The 19,837-nt window shown below is 34.1% G+C and overlaps 1 protein-coding gene across 1 annotated transcript in view; it reads left to right on the top strand.

Moving 5' to 3' along the window:
• The window catches only part of LOC143256187 (protein spaetzle 3-like), a 79,752-nt gene that overhangs the window by 15,049 nt on the left and 44,866 nt on the right, over positions 1 to 19,837 (top strand). Inside the window, exons 2-3 of the mRNA XM_076513057.1 lie at positions 14,345 to 14,469; positions 17,265 to 17,456. Of these exons, the coding sequence (XP_076369172.1) occupies positions 14,345 to 14,469; positions 17,265 to 17,456 (317 nt within the window). The remainder of the gene's footprint in view (positions 1 to 14,344; positions 14,470 to 17,264; positions 17,457 to 19,837) is intronic.

Genomic DNA, 19,837 nt, shown 5'->3' with positions numbered 1-19,837 from the left:
AAAATCTAGGTTTCGATACCAATGGTGGACAGATCCCAAATATAGCCCATTGTGTAGCTTTGTGCTTAATTCAAAACGACAACAACAACGTATTTGAAAAAAAAAAATGTTTATACAAAAATTTCAATACCTTAGATTGATATACATTACAGGGTCTTAAAGCGTACCGTTAGGTTGGCCTTGAAACATGTTAGACTGATGTATGATACAGGCCTTCCAACGTTCCGTTATGCTGGTTGTGAAACACGTTAGAAAGGTATACGACACTGGCCTTTCAACGTTCTCTTATGTTGGCTCATACCGTCAAAGATAAAATTTTAACGGTTGCACTTAACAGTAGACACAAAATAACGTCATATACGAAGTTAATTGGGCCACTACGCCTAGTAGCACAACAGCAAGTTTGTAGACTTATGAAGTTAAAATTTGTTTTTCATGCCTACTGTGGGCAGAATACAGTAAACCCTTTGTGGGCAGAATACAGATAGCCCATTGTGTAGCTTCGAACTTAACAACAAATCACACTCTCACCTTTTAAGAATTTAGTGCAACTGTAGTCTATTTCTGAATTGGTAATGCGCTCCCTAGTGGTCAGTATTAGTTATATTGAAAATAATATTTTATTTTTCTAGTTTGTTATATGTTATTATTCTTCAAACGAGTTATTCGTCTGTTGACCGGTAAACACTATTATTTCTTTTCAGTTGAGATTTCGTAGTTTTCGTGGGTTAGTTAATATAATTTTAACAGCGTAACATTGTATAAAGTTCAAATTACTATTTCTTTCAGAATAATATAATACGATATTTTAAATGTAACATGCAATTCAGAGTTTATACATTAAACAAATGTAACTTATATATCGGAACAATTGGATTTCACATATCAGGAATGTATAGCACTGTAAAAAAATATATCGAATTATAACCATGAATTTATTATAAATATGCTTTAATTTTCAATATATCTATACCTTGTGTTCGAGTTTATAAAATAACTGTTTGTTTGTAGTTAAATACAAAATTACACAATGCCCATCACGAGCATCGAAACCGGTTTTCAGCGCTGCAAGTCCACAGCTGTGCCAATAAATAATTATTCTTTAATATGGAAGATTTATTGAGTTTCGTAAAGTTTAATGGTTTATTAAAAATCAGTCTGATGTAAGGAATAATTATGGTATGACAAAAAGTTGGAATTTATTGAAATCAAATCGGCATGTTTACAAAGAAACAATGGGTCTTTAAATTCACAGTTCGGTAAGTTAAACACTAGGTCACACCCAGCCCGTGAACAGAAAGGATAATCTTCACAGTGTTTCACCATCCTAAGTTACATACAGTCATGTTTTATGCTTGGTTTAAATCTATCTTTACCTGTACAAAATGGCGTTGGATCTTATTATGAGAAACAAAACAGGTCAAGCTTTTTATTGTTGTGCACAGGTGATAAGCATGTAACACGACCAACCTGTTTCCTAGGCTGTTACGCACCACAATGACATCCTAAAGTCACCACCAGGGGAACTAGTGCAATAAATAACATTTAACTTGATAATTGAGAGGAGCCATTTAAATTGTGTGTGTTTCTTTTAGCGCAAGCTTCACTGTTTTCTATCTTCTCTCTGTCCACCACGGATTGTAGCGAATTAAGTCTATAAACTTAATGTTGGCCCTTTTGTTACAAGTGTTACTGGACTTGCTTCAACCGAGTTCTATTATTGATGTCTCTTTTTCACGGATTTGTTGTTAAGCATCAACCTACATAAAGCATTACCTGCGCCCACCACGGGTATCGAAACCAGGATTTTAACGTTACAAGCCTTCATACTTACTGCTTATTCGCTGGGATAAGAAACAAGTAATTGTATGGCGTCTTACTTCAAAGAACTTAGAGAACACCGTACTTTTGCTCAGCAGCATAACCTCATTAACCTTAAATAGCAGGTCCAATAATAACACATAACCTCACAGGTGTGTTTTTTTTTAAATTTCGCACAAAGCTACACGAGGGTTATCTGCGCTAGCCGTTCCTAATTTAACACTGTAAGACTAGAGGGAAGGCAGCTAGTCATCACCACCCGCCGCCAACTTTTGGTTACTCTTTCACCAACGAATAGTGGGATTGACCGTACATTAAACGCCCCCATGGCTGAAAGGGCGAGCATGTTTGGTGTGACGGAGATTCGAACCCGAGACCCTCATATTAAGAGTTGAGCGCCCTAAACACCTGGCCATGCCAGCCCCCTCACAGTAGTGAAGGTTATTAAAACTTTTAACCATAAAAATCAGATAACGTAACCGGTGATAGGGGCATCAGAGATAACCCATTCTTTAGCTCTATGTTTGATTGTGCAATGTTGAAATGTTTGTAATAAGTTTTAGTAAGATTTTTCTGAAATAAACTTATCATTGATATGTCTGAAGTAGTAACTACTTGATGCCTAAGAAATATCCTGCCAGTTCGTTCATATTCGAGCAATATAAAGAAATTACAACGCCAGAATCAGGGGTTCGATTCCTGTCAGTGGACTCAGCAGATAGCCCAATGTAATTTTGCTATAAAACACACAAACACGTACCAAGTGCTTTAAATGAGACGTTTTTTTAAATGCAATCAAACTACACGTGAACATTCCATTATGCACTTGACCTATGCACGAGGACACTTCCGTTGCAACTGATTGGACTGTGTTGATCATACACTTATATAGATCTAGTTTATAGTCATTATGTCGTTTACGAGTAGGTGTTAAAACTTGTAACACTTTAATTATGTATACCTAAAGAGTAATGCTCATTTTACTATCTCAACCTAAGCCTCGTTGCCTTGTACATGTTCATATATCGAGTTACCGCTGCTTTGTGCGTGTACTGGGAGCTAACGACTCCACGAGGGCACATCTGAAACTCTTTGTGGTAGTCAAACAGAACTAATAGCCGTCAAAAGTGAAAACTTAAAACCCAGAACGACATTAAGGTCAATAGTTATATACATTTTTATGTTAACGAGGCGATGTTAATGTAATTTATATTTTACGGCCACACAACGCAAAAAAATATTTAGGTCGAAATTTTCCAAGCGACCTTGTAATGAGAATCGAGGCACAACAAAAATATTTTATTTTAAACACATCCACTGTATTATATAGATATAAAACAACATTATTTCAACACTTAATATTTCAGCCTTTATTTAAAATAAGAATCATACACCAGGTGGGGACACCACGACTAGTTTCTGTTGCTTGCCTACTACTCACATTATGTCTTTCTTTTTTTTTATCTCCTATTTCTAATTTTTACTCTAGTTCACAAACCACAATCCTTGGTTAAACGCTTTCCAGTGTTAATTTAACAAACTGTATATTATAATCAGTACAGCACATAAATAAACAACCCATAGTTGCTAATGTCGATTGGAGTAGTAACAATAGGCTTAAGTAAACCACCAAATATTGTTCACGATATTTTGTTTTACTCAAAACAGCAGTGGTCGTCTTGAAGCACAATAGTTTGTCCTACAATGTGAGTTTAAAGAGTGAAGTTGAAGTAGGATATAGAATTTCTTCGAACTGATCCAAAAGCTTTTTTAGGACTTTTTTTTCTCTTTGCATGTACTTAGATACCCCTTTTATTGTAACATCTGTTAATGAAGCACCTACTATCACAGAATATTCAATGGACTACAATTTATTTATGTTGTTTTTGGTCTCTGAAATTGGAACTATTTGTACTACACTCTTATGTTCATGTGTAATTTTTTATTACATGACCAACATATGTCATCCACTTCATCTCATCCCAAATTTTTCCAATTCTAATTAAGTACAGTAATCCATCAGGTCCTCTACAACTCCATATGACACTGGTGGTCTTCCATATGACACTGGTGGTCTTCCATATGACACTAGTGGTTTTCCATATGACACTAGTGGTCTTCCATATGACACTAGTGGTCTTCCATATGACACTGGTGGTCTTCCATATGACACTGGTGGTTCTCCATATGACACTGGTGGTTTTTCATATGACACTAGTGGTCTTCCATATGACACTGGTGGCCTTCCATATGCCCAAAAAATATAATGTTATGAATGTAGTTTGAAGTCAAACCTTTTAACTCTTATGGTGGTATAATCAATAACTCTATAGGTGGTATAATCAATAACTCTAATGATGGTATAATCAATAACTCTAATGGTGGTATAATCAATAACTCTTATGGTGGTATAATCAATAACTCTTATGGTGGTATAATCAATAACTCTAATGGTGGTATAATCAATAACTCTTATGGTGGTATGATCAATAACTCTTATGGTGGTATAATCAATAACTCTAATGGTGGTATAATAATCAATAACACTTATGGTGGTATAATCAATAACTCTTATGGTGGTATAATCAATAACTCTAATGGTGGTATAATCAATAACTCTTACATCTCATCAAGGTTTATTAATGCTGCGTCGTATCTTGTTCTCCGACATTCTGATTTGTTTATATCTTTTTGCCAAATAGAACTAGTAAGTGATGACAACAGTAATATCAGGCTATGTACTTCAAGCAAAACACAGCACCAATCTTTTCATCACAAGTATAGATAATTTAGTCTGTGATTCTTACACTCCTAGTTGCAATGACTGCTATGCATTGTTTATTCAGGTGGGTGACAAAACCTTAGTACTAAACTCAGCTAGGTTGGAAGATACACAGTAATTATTATCCCATCACTAAGACTGAATCACATGGATCTGTGCTTAGAATTAACAGTAGTGATTAGTTACTATATTATACGCCGTTACCTTTCAATGAAAATAACAATAAATAAATATTACATACGTATCGAGTAAGTAGTCCCAGCTCTGTCGTCTCTGAAAATACGAAATAATAAACAACAATACTCTAATGTTGTATGTAGTAAGAATGAAAAATACGTTAAACAAAATATATAAAACCTTTCACTACAACTCTTATCTAGTTGTATTATAAAACAAGCACATGGCTCTGGATGACCACACGAAGTACCAAGTTAAGTTACTTTTTCTGTGTATATGTGTGTCTATTACCTTATAGCATAAACACGTCGGGCTATCTTCTGTGTGGACAGGTGAAAATCGAAATATTAATGTTAGCATTGTAAATGGGAAGACTTAACGCTGCAGTATAGGGAGACTAGATTTTTGGCAAAAACCAAACATAACACGGTAGGCATCTAGAAAATAGAAACTTCTATAAAAAGTCATAATACACAGTAAGGAACAAGAAGTGTTCATACGGCAAAAAAAGTAACCATAAAAATTAATGAAATATATCACATGAAACTTGCGAAGTGTTGTCTTTTATTGTTGATAGACTTTCGTCTTGACACTGGATAGTTAAATGATGAGTGTATCACATCAACAAGTTGTAAACTTGTGAAGTGTTGTCTTTTATTGTTGACAGACCTTCGTCTTGACACTGGATAGTTAAATGATAAGTGTATCACATCAACAAGTTGTAAACTTGTGAAGGTCTTTATTGTTGATAAAGTAGTAAGGGTTAATAAGTTACAATAAACCAATAAGTAATTATTCTTCTGGTCTAGAAGCTATGAACACATTAATCTATAACTTGGAGAATGTACATGTTTTATTGGATCACCAGTCAGGTTATTTATACGAAGGAAACTATTACACTTACAGTTCAAATATAAATAATTTTGTGTGGATGTCGTCGATAAATACTAATGTTCGTCTTCCGTTTTGAAATATTCTCTGATGAATATACAAAAATGAAACTAATTTTGTCCCTGTTGTCCCTTTCTGTATACTAATTTTGTTCCTGTTGTCCTTTTCTATAAACTAATTTTATCCCTGTTGCCCCTTTGTGTAAACTAATTTTGTCCCTGTTGTTCCTTTCTGTAAACTAATTTTGTCCCTGTTGTCCCTTTGTGTAAACTAATTTTGTCCCTGTTGTCCCTTTCTGTAAACTAATTTTATCCCTGTTGTCCCTTTGTGTAAATTTATTTTGTCCCTGTTGTCTGTTTCTGTAAACTAATTTGTCCCTGTTGTCCCTTTCTGTAAATTAATTTTGTCCCTGTTGTCCCTGTTGTCCCTTTCTGGTTTTCGTTACCAGTATCTTTCTGTGTTAGCCGTCTATTGTTGTGTTAAAAGTTTATTGTTGTTTCAGTAGGTTGTTGTGTTGTTAGCAGTTTCTTTTTCTATCAGTGTGTTTTTATCTTAGCAGTCTACTGGCGTGGATCTGATGTTGTACTATTATTTTTAATTACATTAGACAAACAACATTGTTATGTACAGAAGAATAAATTATGTTGACGCTGAACCGATTAATATGGTAAATATATAACGCTTTGGATGTGTTTAGTCATGTTTAAATTTACTGTCTCGATGAAAGATTAGTGATGTAGACTGGACACTTTTCTAGTGGTTAGATAAGTGCTTAGTTGGAGTTTAGTTTAATTCTTTAGTCACGTACAAGAGAGGATGGAGTTCCAGGCGTCAGAATGTTAAGTAGTCTATGTCCTTGCAGAGGGTGCGTTATAACCTTGTCTGGGGATTCGCTACACAGAGACACTTTAGCTGTGGGTGAGGGCCACAGAGAACGGGAGGAACTACGTTTTGCTGGATTATGAATACTAAATACCGAGTCGTTAGCTAAACTCAGTAATCAAATAGCGAAATCTTTGTTTTATAACAGAGGGAAACTTCTACCTTGGAATATTTAGTTTTTTAAAACAATATTTTTTTTCTTCTGACTCTTCGCCTCTGCCCGACGTAAAATGTTTGTAGTTGTGGGTGTCAGGTAGTTGAACGGGTTCAAAACAGGTTTGCGTTAGTTTCATTTTGAGGACATTTAAAACATGTCGGTGAAAAGGTCTCCGATGCAGAAATTGAAGAAATTGGAATAAATCTTTTGTGAATATGAATTTTTGGAGGAAAAAGATAGTTTTCAACAATGATACCTAGCGATTAAAAAAAGGAAACAAAGTAATGTTTGTTAGTTAATATGAGATTATATGGTTTAGGGATAATATTATCTTTGAAAACATTTACCAACTTGGATTCGTTTATTGATAATTTAGTTTGTTAAATTTATTTTTTTAAAACAATGTTACATCCGTGGTCAGGCCCGGCATGGCCAAGTGTGTTAAGGCGTTCGACTCGTAATCCGAGGGTCGCGGGTTCGAATCCCGGTCGCACCAAACATGCTCGCCCGTTCAGCCGTGGGGGCGTTATAATGTGACGGTCAATCCCACTATTCGTTGGTAAAAGAGTAGCCCAAGAGTTGGCGGTGGGTGGTGATGACTAGTTGCCTTCCCTCTAATTTTACACTGCTAAATTAGGGACAGCTAGCGCAGATAGCCCTCGAGTAGCTTTGTGCGAAATTCAAAAAACAAATATCCATGGTCGATGCCAGAACGTGTCGTTAAGAGATGCATTAAGTGTTGTCAGTATCAACATACCATACTATTTAACAATTATATACTAAGAACCCACACACATGTACACACACTGTAAATATATATATATATATATATAGTATTTGTGAGTGTTTGCTAAGCACCTAGTTGTTAAATATAATCTTTGCAATATGGCCAGAATTAGACTGTAAAGTGTTGTTTGTTTGTTTTAATTTCATACAAAGCTACACGAGGCTATCTGCTAGCCATCCCTAATTTAATGTAAGACTAGAGGGAAGGCAGCTCATCACCACGACACGTTCTGGCATCGACCATTGATATTTGTTTTTCGAATTACGAGTCGCACGCCTTAACACGCTTGGCCATGCCAGGCCTAACTGTAAAGTAACACACACACACTATGTTTAAAAGTTTACGAGTCAGACTGTGTAGTTTGATTGTTAGGATGTGACGTTACAATGGTTAACCAAAGTCATGAAGGTGCAATTCCGCTTGTTACAAAATTGAAACCAAGTACATGAGCTCGTATAAGTAGATAATAAAGATTATTTGGTCCTATATGTGTAACTTTATTTTTATTAATGACTTTGGAAGATCCTTAATTATTAGTCCTCATTTTAAGACTGAAATAAAAGATTAAAACACTTTTTACCCTAGGACTAAAGTTAGGCTTCGTAACATAGCTTGTCTCATATGTGTTGGAGCATAACAGCTTGGGTTTATTACGTAACATAATATATTTTAACAGGAAAATGCACGACACAGTGTTTGAACTCATTGTATCAAACGGTTAAAGCTTGGAACAAACAATTTTCAGGAAGTGAGCCAAGAGAAGCAATAAATACAAGCGTGTGAAAACTAGGCCTAAATCTACGTAAGCTTAATACTAATATAAACCCATCAATGTTACATTTTAAAGGAATAAAAAAATTTGGTTTGAATTTCGCACAAAGCTACACGAAGGTTATCTGCGCCAGTCGTCCCTAACTTAGCAGTGAGAGACTAGAGGGAAGGCAGCTAGTCAACACTACCCACCGCCAACTCCTGGGCTATTCATTTATCAACGTATAGTGAGATTGACCGTCATATTAATCTCTTCCACGATTGAAAGGGCTAGAATGTTCGGTGACGGACACTCGAACCAACACCCCTCATATTGTGAGACGAGCTCTCTAACCTCCAACCAGGCAAATTAAGATGAAAAAACAACAACAAAGAAAGCAACTTCAATGAAGAGACAAAATTTGATGACTGTCAACATCCAGAGTTAAGCCTAATTTATGTTCGTTAAGGTGATCTGAGTTAAGCCTATATGGTACACAGTAAGCCTTTTAATGTTTCATTTCAAATGAAGACTTGTTAAACTTATCAAAATATGAAACTAAAGCACGTGTGAAGCTTAGATTTTTTAACACAGTTTTCATATGTGATCTAAAATATTTGTACGAATCAGTACTTGTGTGGCTGATGAAGTTTTGGCACAACCTAAGTGCCTTATCCTGAACGTCCATACAAGTTTAGAGGGATACTGGATGACACATGACGATACTTGGGGTTGAAGGAAGTGGCGGCACCTACTGGGCATCACCACGACACGGGCAGTAACAGATGAGTTGCTAAAAATATATATGTAAAAACGGCTGGTTTGGGTTGAGAAATTTTTTGTTATGCAGAGGAGCGAACAACATTTCGACCTTTTACGGTCATCGTCAGGTTCAGATGAGTTACTATACCTGATGCTGGAGAGAGTTGTACATCTTCACTCTCACATCTTCTGATAGATGATGACCTGACGCCTGCTTCAACTAAGTGAGTAGAGAAATTCTTCGTAGGAAGATTTGAAAACAGTATAAACTGCTTCATTCCATTTTTTTTTTATGTCGCTATATACTTTCAGATTCTGTAAGTTGGATGATCAGTTCGATCACGAGTTTTACGACAGAAGAAATAATTTATATGTTATCTGTGATAGTGAGTCAGTAGACACAATAGTGGGATTGATGGTTATTTATAACGCTCCCACAGCTGAAAGGGTTACCTTGTTCGGTGTGATGGGGATTCGAGCTCACAACATCCTAAGCCATGCCAGATCGCAGGGGTAAAAATAAAACATACAACTGGGTAGCTTTAAACGTGTTTCTATAATAAAATACTAGAAATACGTGTTTGCGAATTTTCCACACTAATGAGATAAAAAAGACAAACACGATGGTTTTATGTTTTAATTGTCCATTTAAAATGTTGCTTGGTACGTGTAGCTAAGCCTTTTACTTGAAGGGCGTGGTTTAGAAAGAGGGAACAGAGACTAGAGACAGAAACGAATCCTTTGTTATGCATAACACATCAAGTTATGATAGATTTCACGTGTTAACCTGGGAGTCTTTTAAATCGTCTCTGAATGAAGCTTTGTTTGGCTATAAGACTTGACAACCACCTGAATGTCCTTGGGAACTGCTGACCCTGGTTCTAAAGAGTTCCAAACACGACACAACGACGAGCCTTGCGGGGGCGTTTATATTTCGTGGCCCTAAGCTAATAGGGCGGATGCTGTTGCCTTCGAGCGATCTTTTGTCGCAAGGTGTATCTAGATGATAAAAGGGGGAGCCACTTATCTGAAATTCTGTGTGTACTCTGGTTGGTCAGAATGATGCTTACTACACTTCCAGACTTTCACCTCTTTTAACAAATCTTTTGGCCAACATGCGACCATTTATGATGACGAGTTACAAGTAAACGTGTTTTACTTATGGACAACGTCCTAACGTAACTGTCCATCTAGTAAAGAAGCAGCAAAACGTGAGAACTCACGTGCAGTATAATGATTTCTGAAGACCATAGCAACCAAAAGCCACACTTCCTACCGTCTCTACGCCTTATTTTTAAAGGAATGGTATGTTATAAGTTTGTGGTTTTTAACAAACTGATTTGAGTGGGCCATACTGAGTCGAGATGTAGAAAGTTCACGTAAGAGAAAGATGAAAATGTTTTAAACCTAACAGTTTGTTTACAGCAAGTTCCGTTAATATTAATAAATGAAGTAATCGTAAAAAGAATATAATGTTTCCTTCCTTCCAATAAGAATGCAACGTGAAAAGAGCACATCTGGATTTTTGCTGATCTGTCTTTTTTTCGTATTCAAGGTGCAATACCACGTATATCAAAAACGTATACGCTTTTATCAAACGTTCGTTTCTTCATATTATCAGTAACGTACTGTTAAAAGAATACTTGTGTATTTATTCCACGTTCTTTTCTTCATATTATCAGTAATTTAACGTTAAAAGAATATTTCTGTATTTATTTCCACGTTCTTTTCTTCATATTGTCAGTAATGTAATGTCAAAAGAATATTTTTGTATTTATTTCACGTTCTTTTCTTCATATTGTCAGTAATGTTATGTTAAAAGAATATTTCTGTATTTCCACGTTCTTTTCTTCATATTGTCAGTAATGTTATGTTAAAAGAATACTTCTGTATTTATTTTCACGTTCTTTTCTTCATATTGTCAGTAATGTTATGTTAAAAGAATACTTCTGTATTTATTTTCACGTTCTTTTCTTCATATTGTCAGTAATGTTATGTTAATAGTATATTTCTGTATTTATTTTCACGTTCTTTTCTTCATATTGTCAGTAATGTAATGTTAAAATAATACTTCTGTATTTATTTCCACGTTCCTTTCTTCATATTGTCAGTAATGTAATGTTAAAAGAATACTTCTGTAGTTATTTTCACGTTCTTTTCTTCATATTGTCAGTAATGTAATGTTAAAAGAATTCTTCTGTAGTTATTTCCACGTTCTTTTCTTCATATTGTTAGTAATGTAATGACAACCTTTCTTCTGTATTTATTTTCACGTTCTTTTCTTCATATTGTCAGTAATGTAATGTTAAAAGAATTCTTCTGTAGTTATTTTCACGTTCTTTTCTTCATATTGTCAGTAATGTAATGTTAAAAGAATTCTTCTGTAGTTATTTTCACGTTCTTTTCTTCATATTGTTAGTAATGTAATGACAACCTTTCTTCTGTATTTATTTTCACGTTCTTTTCTTCATATTGTCAGTAATGTAATGTTAAAAGAATTCTTCTGTAGTTATTTTCACGTTCTTTTCTTCATATTGTCAGTAATGTAATGTTAAAAGAATTCTTCTGTAGTTATTTCCACGTTCTTTTCTTCATATTGTTAGTAATGTAATGACAACCTTTCTTCTGTATTTATTTTCACGTTCTTTTCTTCATATTGTTAGTAATGTAATGACAACCTTTCTTCTGTATTTATTTCCACGTTCATTTCTTCATATTCTCAGTAATATGAAAGAGGAATAAACTGATTGTTTTAGTTTTCTTTTTTTCCATTAATTTTCTTCTTTGTAAATCTGTTTTGATGGTTTAGTTTAAAACTTACTTTCTAGTTTTGTACTTTTACTGAAGTTATCAGCTTATTACTTTCTTTTCTGACGTGTATATGTTTGAGAAACGTCTGATTGTTTGGTGTATTTCAATCAATTAAAATTCATTATTTTCTTCGAACAAAATGTTTTCCCTCAGTTTTTGTCGCAATATCTATTTATTTAACAAACTATTTTTGTTTTATATTTGATAATTATGCTTTATATCTATATCTATATTTACTTGTAGATAGAAAGAAAAGTGAAGAATCTTTGTAGTTTACAATTGTTTTTTTTTTTTTTAGGGTTAACTCGTTCAGTAAATCGTCTTTTCTGTAAACTGCATCTCCCGCGTATGCTTCACAACTCCATTTTTGCATTAGGTTTAGTACTAGATGTGCCTAACAAAAAATAAATGGGTCCTTCTCGTGGCTGTGGATGATCGAATCCTGACACAGCTAAGTAAACACCTGGGTTCAAGTAGAGTTTCCTAGAGATACTTCGTGCAATCAACAAACTTTAAAAGGTGCTACATTCTGTGCTCCTCTCTCAAGCTCTGGAATTATTAAATTGTTTGATATTGTTTCTTTTCAAACATTTGAGAAAGATTTTTTTTGTCGTCGGGACTCTTAATGTGGTGGCTACCTTTGCTTGTATTATGGAACTCCCTGTTTATTATTGTTTAGTCGAAACTGTTTTAATTCCAGCAGATTTCCTTATGAAGCAACTTTAGTATTCCACATCCTTATTTAGGCTTAACAAGCTTAGAAGAAGGGAACAATTCGTTATTGAAACTTAACATCCTTCCAACCACCTATATAAGTTATTAAGCCTAAAATAATGAATATATGCTTGAATTATTTACCAGAACAAGAAGTCGAATTTATTGGACATAAACACAATAATTCATTAATAACTAAAATATTAATTGTCTAATTTTATTAAATCAGGTACTAACGGATTCATTTATTAATTTTATTTCGAAAATAGAATGAAATTACAGTTTTCACTAGTGATCTAGGTTTAATATAGACATTTCTATATGTGACATGGATACTTGAAATGTAGGTACTTCTATTTGTAACGTGCCCACTTTTATATGTAACATGAACACTTGTGTGCCAGTTTTTATAGTTGTGGTTCTGTCTATGAAATAAAAAAATTCACCATATTTCTCTATATTTATCATATGCTCCCATCTATATCTTAGAGCAGTTAGGTTGTTCCATAATTTTGGGCAAGCCTTATATGCGCTATATGTTCACAGCCATCCCTAATTTTGAACTGGTAGAGTAGAGGGTAGGTAGCTAGTCAATAGGACCACCCACCAACTCTTGGACTACTTCTGTTTGATGAGAGCCTCTTTTACAAAGCAACTACAGACTTTAAGTTCTGAGGAACCAAAGTCCTCTGTATTTGTGTTGTGTTTTTTTCACTTAAGTAGTGTGTTGGTGTGTTTATTCAGATTTCTAAGAAGTGAGCCTTTACTTTATATTGGGAGTAACTTGGTAATTAGAAGAGTGAACTCTTTAGTTGAATACCTAAAGACATTGAAAAACCATTAGACTAGACGAATAAAACATCTTGTCTTCTATTTGTTCTCACTAGGTGGTTGTGTGATCAAGGGTATGCTTACGTGAATTGTCTGATAGATAAATAGTCAAAAAATTGTAACATCTGTATTTATTTAAAGAACTGTAGAGACAGAACACAAGAATCTGGTGCAGTACCCAGACACACCAGTTCTGACTTTCTGGACGCTTATCTGTGGAAGTTTTACCAAAGCTTTTCCTACCACATTTCCATACAAAACTTAAACTTGTATGTTAAATATGAATGCCAATTATACATAAATAAAAAATTTTAGTTGTATATGTTACTGAAGGTAGTAAAAATATGTAGTTAATGTTTTAAAAATTATCAAATGTTCTAAAGAGAAATTCACTCTATAGACGTTTCCTATAAACAAAAGAAGACCTAGAAATATTTTATTACAAAGGTCGTATACATTTTTTAAACCTGTATCTCAAACCAAAACTTCCGGGAATTTAACAGTAGAGGAATTACTATCTAAAAAGCTATTTTATTAAGTTGCTTTGGATAAATGTTCTGTTAACTGTTGAACTGTGTTTCAAGGATTATGAAATACGGTTACTATGTTTATATTATTAAGTGTGGCCGGGTGTCACTATATTTTTATTATTAAGATAAAATTGTAAAATAAGTTATTCACTACTTCATTATTATTCTGTGTCTATGTTTGAGTGTGTGTTTTCTTATATCAAAGCCATATCGGGCTATCTGCTAAGTCCACCGAGAGGAAATGAATCTCCATTATTATTCAATTAATAAGATACTTCATTTCACTCAATATATTGGAAAGTAAGTAAGAGGAAACACCAGTTAACTTTAATTTTTTTTTTTAGAGCAAATAATGGCTATTCAAAAATTCTTAGTTTCATTCCAACGTTCAGTCAGTATTTAGATTGAATGCCATTTAATAATATCAGTCTTAAAATTCTTTGCACAGATATTTGTAGCCACTTTGTCTCTGACTCTGGGATTAGAAATACGAGGAGAAATTATTCGTGGATATCCATGCATACGTCGTTTGAATCAATTGTACTGTCCAACTCCAGGAAACAAATATCCGAAGTGAGTGTTTAGTTAAAAATTCTTTCAGAAATGATTTTTATGTGTTGTCTTAATCAGGCTTTCAGTAAGAAAAACAGTTTACTTTTATCACTAAAAGTTATTATTTCCTGTTAAGGTAACAATGTAATAATGCGTAATATGGAAAAGTTATTGTTTCCTGTTAAGGTAACAATGTAATACTGCCTAATATGGAAAAGTTATTGGTTTCTCTTAAGGTAATTGTTAGATATACAAGACTGTTCAAGTTTATTGCGAGTGTTGTGACTTATATGGTTTAAATATAACTCGAATGTTAAGTTTAGTTAAATTTAGAAGCGATAGTTTATCGATGGTTTGTTTAAGTAACTATATACGAATCATTCATTGTGTAGTTTAATTGTTGTGTTATTGTGTCATGATACTAGAACTTTCCAAATTTTCTGGTTGTTTTAGTTGATAAATAGTGAATCATTATATCTCTTAGTGTGTAGAACATTCTAGGCCTCTGTCGGGTTATAAATATGCGTCTAAAATGTAATTCGGGTCAGTTAGCGAGCTAGTTAGATCTAGACTATTTGATTGTGAGTTTAGCCATAAAGAGCATATAGTGACGATTTCTAAAGAAATATAACAGATTGTGTTGTGTTAACATAGTAGAGAAGAATAATTTGTTTTGTTAATTATGTTCTAAAGTAACAGAACCAGTAGTGTATAATTTGACAAAATAAAGATAATCATTTAAAGCTCTGGATAGAACTGTTAAAACCCAAAGTTATTATGGTGAGTTTAAAGTAAAATTATCACAGATTGTATTATAACAGCAGAGTGAAGAAGAATGTTTCCTTCAGATAATTTTGTAACTGAAATGGCCTGTATGGATTTAGACAAAAACCGATGACTAGTTAAAGCTCTGGATACAACGGTAATAACAATAGTATAATGAACAATTGTATTCACGTTGTACTTGTAAACTGTGTGGTGTTGTTGTTTTTACTGTTGTATTTGTAAACTGTGCGGTGTTGTTGTTTTTACTGTTGTACTTGTAAACTGTGCGGTGTTGTTGTTTTTACTGTTGTATTTGTAAACTGTGTGGTGTTGTTGTTTTTACTGTTGTACTTGTAAACTGTGCGGTGTTGTTGTTTTTACTGTTGTATTTGTAAACTGTGCGGTGTTGTTGTTTTTACTGTTGTATTTGTAAACTGTGTGGTGTTGTTGTTTTTACTGTTGTATTTGTCGTCAACAAGTCACAGACACCTATTTAAAGAGTGCGGGTCATACAAGAATGACGGACAATGATAATATAACGACGCCCAGCATGAAAATGTTTATTAATTTTACGTTGTGTTATTATTTCACTCATAAAACTTTTATACGTCCAGTGATATGGACTGATTATTGATGATTAAAGCTACTATAGTATGTAGAACACGAACTTTTAGATATCTTCAGTTTCAAGTTAATTAATAAATGTTTTAAGTTATGAACAAAGTTTTATTTCATGACTTCGTGCAATATTTTAAATTGCCACGAAATGCATATTATGTTTCACAATGACTTTGTCTTACTTTGTTAACTAAATGATTTATTTGGTGTGGAACCTGATATAAATATTGTTTGTTACTTCTTTTTTTATTTTATATTTCACACTCAAGTCTGGTGTGGTTTGTAAATTATCATTTCATATTTCACACTCAAGTCTGGTGTGATTTGTAAATTATTTAGTCGGAATGCAAAGGAAATTAATGATCGTCGTAGTTTGGTTTGTTTTGAATTTTGCGCAAAGCTACACGAGAACTATCTGTGCTAGCCGTCCTTAATTTAGCAGTGTAAGACTAGAGGGAAAGCAGCTAGTCACCACAACCCACCGCCAACTCTTGGGCTACTCTTTTACCAACGAATAGTAGGATTGACCGTCACCTTATAACGCCCCCATGGCTGAAAGGGCGAACATGTTTCGTGTGACGGAGATTTGAACCCGCCACCATCAGATGACGAGTCGAGTACCTTAACTATCTGGTCATGCTGGGCCTGATCACCGTAGGGCGTTTGTATATCCATTACATTGAGGCATACATTCCCCTCAGCGACTCTGCGGTATTTCTGAAGACATATCATAGCTAAAAACTGTGTTTCGATACCCCTTGTAGGAACAGACCAAATAGCCCATTGTGTAGTTATGCACTTAACACCAAACAACCACATTACGGTTTGCGGTGAAATTTTTCACTTTCAGATAGATACTCCTCTCTTTGCCGCTTGATGGCGTCTTCGAGTAAAGAGGCTTACCTCAAACGACACCAGGCTACAGGCCAAAAACATGTAGCTTGTGAATAGAAGTCACCCTATACAAAACATGTTAAATCACACATATTTCGTTTAAATGATAGAAAATTGATTTTAGAGATTCAGTGTGAAAATAATCCACGAAGATTATGTGAAATAAGTAAAACTATTTTACATGTTTAGTGTGTTATGTTTGATTCATGTTTAGTGTGTTATGTTTGGTTCATGTTTGGTGTGTTATGTTTGATTCATGCTTTGTGTGTTATGTTTGATTCATGTTTAGTGTGTTATGTTTTGTTCATGTTTTGTGTGTTAGGTTTGGTTCATGTTTTGTGTGTTAGGTTTGGTTCATGTTTTTAATTACTTGTTTTATAATTGCTACCCAACTTTTGGTAGTGATTTTAAACAATTGTCAAAATGATGATTTACGTTGTTTAATAAATCAAACTGAACACCGGTGAAAAGACTAGGACGCTTGTTCATTTTGATTCATAAAATTCGTTAGATAAACTGAATTGAATTTCATCCCATAGAGATAGGATTGAAGAATTCATTGATGATAATAAGGCTTTGATTCGACGTATGTTTGGGGATTACAACTTTTCTGCTGGAGACAACTACACAGTAACTTTGCCAAACCAGTTTGAAACTTATGATGGTCATACAGTTCATACAAGATCGGAGAGAGCCGCCAATCGCAATGCTTACAGTACATCGTCAGATAAGTATGTGTTCTATATGAGAGAGTTATGTATGTATGTGTTACAAACTTCACGTGTTTTAGTGTTAAGTCAGGAAAAGAGAAACTAGAATCACAGTGGAGTAGAAAGAAAATGTAACTATTTCACACAATGTGTCGCTTTAGCCTAATGTCAGTAAGCTCATGACGCTAGAATTCGAGATTCGACTTCTGCAAAACCCCCTTGCTTAAATATTCAATATACATGGCTTTAAGATGGCCTAAAAATGTCGAAAAGTATTTCTATATTTTATTTTAATTAAAGTTTTAATACACATACCAGCTATATTGAGAATACATTTTTACTTCAAGTGGGTTTCTGATCTTAATGAAATTCTCACCCATTTTGGCTAGTCCAAACAAAGTTACTACAAGAGGTTTAACTGGTGTGGTTAAAGTGCATTCGGTTCTTGCAACCAGCAGCTACTTGATAAATTTCTTGATACAGGTTTTGTTGGTGAAATTACCTTTTAATTATCACCTTTTGTTGAGTATATATTAACTTTTAATTATCACCTTTTGTTAAGTATATATTACATTTTAATTATCATTTGAGGTGGAGATATTATCTTTAATTATTGTGTACCTAGTTTTGCATCAAAAAGTGATGTAAATTTTTCTAAAAAGGAGAAATATTGTTAGTTTTGTTTTGGAATTTCGCACAAAGCTACTCGCGGGCTATCTGTGCTAGCCGTCCCTAATTTAGCAGTGTGAGACTAGAGGGAAGGCAGCTAGTCATCACCACCCACCGCTAACTCTTGGGCTACTCTTTTACCAACGAATAGTGGGATTGACCGTCACATTATAACGCTCCCACGGCTTGGAGGGCGAGTATGTTTGGCACGACTCGGGCGCAAACCCGCGACCCTCAGATTACGAAGCGCACGCCTTAACGCGCTAGGCCATTCCACGCCCATATTGTTAGTTTTCAAATTACTACAATTACTACTTATTACTACTTGTGTAAATCTAACAAAAAGAAAACCTTTTACCAGTATCTGTGTTTGATAATACCATCACTTACATTTTACCAGTTTCTATGTTTGATAATACCATCACTTACATTTTACCAGTTTCTATGTTTGATAATACCACCACTTACATTTTACCAGTTTCTGTGTTTGATAATACCACCACTTACATTTTACCAGTTTCTATGTTTGATAATACCATCACTTACATTTTACCAGTTTCTATGTTTGATAATACCACCACTTACATTTTACCAGTTTCTGTGTTTGATAATACCACCACTTACATTTTACCAGTTTCTATGTTTGATAATACCATCACTTACATTTTACCAGTTTCTATGTTTGATAATACCACCACTTACATTTTACCAGTATCTGTGTTTGATAATATCACCACTTACATTTTACCAGTATCTGTGTTTGATAATACCATCACTTACATTTTACCAGTTTCTATGTTTGATAATACCACCACTTACATTTTACCAGTATCTGTGTTTGATAATATCACCACTTACATTTTACCAGTATCTGTGTTTGATAATACCACCACTTACATTTTACCAGTATCTGTGTTTGATAATATCACCACTTACATTTTACCAGTATCTGTGTTTGATAATACCATCACTTACATTTTACCAGTTTCTGTGTTTGATAATACCACCACTTACATTTTACCAGTATCTGGGTTTGATAATACCACCACTTACATTTTACCAGTATCTGGGTTTGATAATACCACCACTTACATTTTACCAGTTTCTGGGTTTGATAATACCACCACTTACATTTTCCAGTATCTGTGTTTGATAATATCACCACTTACATTTTACCAGTATCTGTGTTTGATAATACCACCACTTACATTTTACCAGTTTCTATGTTTGATAATACCACCACTTACATTTTACCAGTTTCTATCTATGATAATACCACCACTTACATTTTACCAGTTTCTGTGTTTGATAATACCACCACTTACATTTTACCAGTTTCTATGTATGATAATACCACCACTTATATTTTACCAGTTTCTGTGTTTGATAATACCACCACTTACATTTTACCAGTTTCTGTGTTTGATCATACCACCACTTACATTTTACCAGTTTCTGTATTTGATAATACCACCACTTACATTTTACCAGTTTCTGTATTTGATAATACCACCACTTACATTTTACCAGTTTCTGTGTTTGATAATACCACCACTTACATTTTACCAGTTTCTGTGTTTGATAATATCATCACTTACATTTTACCAGTTTCTGTGTTTGATAATACCACCACTTACATTTTACCAGTTTCTGTGTTTGATAATACCACCACTTACATTTTACCAGTTTCTATGTTTGATAATACCACCACTTACATTTTACCAGTTTCTATG

The sequence above is a fragment of the Tachypleus tridentatus genome, chromosome 7 (assembly GCF_004210375.1).
Source record: "Tachypleus tridentatus isolate NWPU-2018 chromosome 7, ASM421037v1, whole genome shotgun sequence".
Classification (NCBI taxonomy): domain Eukaryota; kingdom Metazoa; phylum Arthropoda; class Merostomata; order Xiphosura; family Limulidae; genus Tachypleus; species Tachypleus tridentatus.
The sequence above is the reverse complement of the archived record's forward strand: the minus strand, read 5'-3'. Positions and strand labels throughout refer to the sequence as shown.